General features: G+C 41.3%; 1 protein-coding gene across 1 annotated transcript in view; it reads left to right on the top strand.

Moving 5' to 3' along the window:
• LOC106884101 (mannose-P-dolichol utilization defect 1 protein) overlaps positions 1-2687 on the top strand; it is a 46218-nt gene that overhangs the window by 20332 nt on the left and 23199 nt on the right. Inside the window, exon 3 of the mRNA XM_014935322.2 lies at positions 1336-1468. Coding sequence (XP_014790808.1) covers positions 1336-1468 — 133 coding nt within the window. The remainder of the gene's footprint in view (positions 1-1335; positions 1469-2687) is intronic.

Here is a 2687-nt window from a genome sequence, read left to right as displayed (position 1 = left end):
ACACACACACACACACACACACATATATATGACAGGTTTGTTTTTGTTAACGTCTACCAAATCCACTCACAAGGCTTTGGTCGACCCGAGGCTATAGCTGAACCCGAGACCATGTGGTTGGTATGCGACAAGGTGATATCTTGTATAAAATAAAAATATATTTTTAAAAAATGGCTAAGAAAGCAAGGGGGGAAACAACAGGTGTACTCCCTTGAAGACTCCATGGAAAACTGTATATGCTTATCAGAGAAGTCACCAGGGGGTGCATTCATGGTTTTATGGTGGGGAAGGAAAGATTAGTATTTCACTTAAGACTTTTATGGCAACGATGATCTCTCTCACTGTTCCCTACCCCCTCTCATTTTTGCTTTTTTTTTTCTTGGTTTATAATTATCACATGAATAGATAATTACACAAATGTTAACATTTGCTTGTGTGGCTCCACCTGAGAAAGACATCTAACAGAGCATGAACTGTGAGCCAGTCTTTTTTAATTAACACATGCTCTGATACACAAATTGATAGCTTATATTACTTCAGCTGACCTAAATGCCTAGCTACACTGAGATAACGTTGCGGGCCTCTGTGGTGTTGTTTGACTTTGCTAGAAACAACAGCAAGATCTCCGTCAATACACACCACAGTCTTAAAAATAATAATTGTATAGGATTATATAGTCTTAGGTTTTCACATAGGATAATTATGTTTCGTGTACCTTTATTACTGATTGATAAAGGTGTGAAGAGGAGTACCTTCAACCCTATATGTATTTATTTATCTTTTTTTAGTGGAAGGTAGTTATTCTCAAACCAGAAACCTGGGCCAAGTGCTATACCCATTTCTTTCTTCCAGATGTTGTGGTCTTCTCTTTACTCTAGAAATCATTCTTATTGCTGTGATTAGGCACCAAGCTGGTGAGATTGTGAACATGCCTGACCAAATATCTGGTAGCATTTCGCCAGTCTATATATTCTGAGTTCAAATTCTGCCAAGGTTGACTTTGCCTTTCATCCGTTTGGGGATTGATGAAATTAGTACTGGTTAAGCATTGAGGTCAGTGCATTGCAGTATTGACTTTTGTCCCCCTCTCAACCCAAGTTCAAATCCTCCTTATCTCAACATTTTTTTTTTTTTTTGTCAAACTTCCAGAGTCATCACAATATTTACCAAGTATATATTCCTTTCTACTCTAGGCGCAATGCCTGAAATTTTCAGGGAAGGGGGCTCAGTCGATTAAATCAACCCCAGTGCGCAACTGTTACTTATGACTGTCCTGAAATAGAAAAATTATGAATCCCTCTATTTGATATTCTGTTTCATTTTGCTTTCTTTCAGTGAAACTACCTCAGATCTTCAAGATTATCAAGTCCAAGAGTGGTACAGGAATTAATTTATTTAGTGTCACCCTGGAGCTAGGAGCCATGAGTGCTTCTGTCTGCTACGGATATGCTTCAAAATTCCCATTCAGGTAAGCTGGAGTTAGATTCAGAACATTTCCATCCAGTATCCACACACATATAGGCGCAGACATGGCTGTGTGGTAAGTAGCTTGCTTCCCAACCACATGGCTCTGGGTTCAGTCCCACTGCATGACACCTTGGGCAAGTGTCTTCAACTATAGCCTCAGGCCATCGAATTCCTCGTAAGTGGATTTTGGTAGACGGAAACTGTATTTCTGTGTTTTTTTTTTTGTATCTGTGTTTGTCCCCACACCATCACTTGACAACTGATGTTGGTGTGTCTATGTCCCCGTAACTTAGCAGTACGGCAAAAGTAACCGATAAAATGAGTACTAGGCTTACACAGAATAAGTCTTGGGGGCAGTGCTCCAGCAGGACCATAGTCAAATGTCTGAAACATGTAAAAGAATAAAAGAAAGAAAACCTCTCATGTAGGATTCTTACAGTATTTTCTTGTTGATACATTAAACCCTATACATGTGCCATTATGTGGCACGTTGGGCAAGTGTCTTCTGCAACAGTCCTTGGTTGATTAAAGCCTTGTGAGTGGATTTGACTGACAGAAACTGGGGGTCGCCTGTGAGTTGTGAATATATCTATGTATGTACGTGTGGGTGTGTGTAAGTGCGCATGTGTGTGTGTGTGTGTGTGTGTTTGTTTTTTTTCCACCTTCATAACCACCGTTGGTTTGTTTACGTCCCCGTCGCTTAGCAGTTTAGGAAAAGAGACCGATAGAATAATGACCACCGTGTTAGGTAGGGGCGTCCAACTGTGAAAACTGTGCCAAAACAGTCACAGGAGTCTGGTGCCGGCAGACATTAAATGATGGTGATGTTGATGATGATGGTGATGATGACGATGTTGGTGATGATGATGATGATGAGGAGGATGACAATGATGATGTTTATAACCACCACCACCACCACTCCACTACTACTACTACTACTACTATGAAAACTAATCACTCTGTATGTTTTCCATCTCCATCTCATCAATATACCCTACCCCAACAACATCCACCACCACCACCACCACCAACATCCACCTCCATCATCTCCATCAACATCACCACCGCCACCATCAATACTACCAATGGAACCACTACCATCATCACAATCTTTGTCACCACTATTATACAACCCCATCCCTTTCTCCTCTGTCCTGCCCCACCCCCCACACATCCTCACCTCATCAGTACCATCTGCCCCCCCCCCAACTATAACCACC

The sequence above is a fragment of the Octopus bimaculoides genome, chromosome 19 (genome assembly GCF_001194135.2).
Source record: "Octopus bimaculoides isolate UCB-OBI-ISO-001 chromosome 19, ASM119413v2, whole genome shotgun sequence".
NCBI classification, from domain to species: domain Eukaryota; kingdom Metazoa; phylum Mollusca; class Cephalopoda; order Octopoda; family Octopodidae; genus Octopus; species Octopus bimaculoides.
The sequence above is the reverse complement of the archived record's forward strand: the minus strand, read 5'-3'. Positions and strand labels throughout refer to the sequence as shown.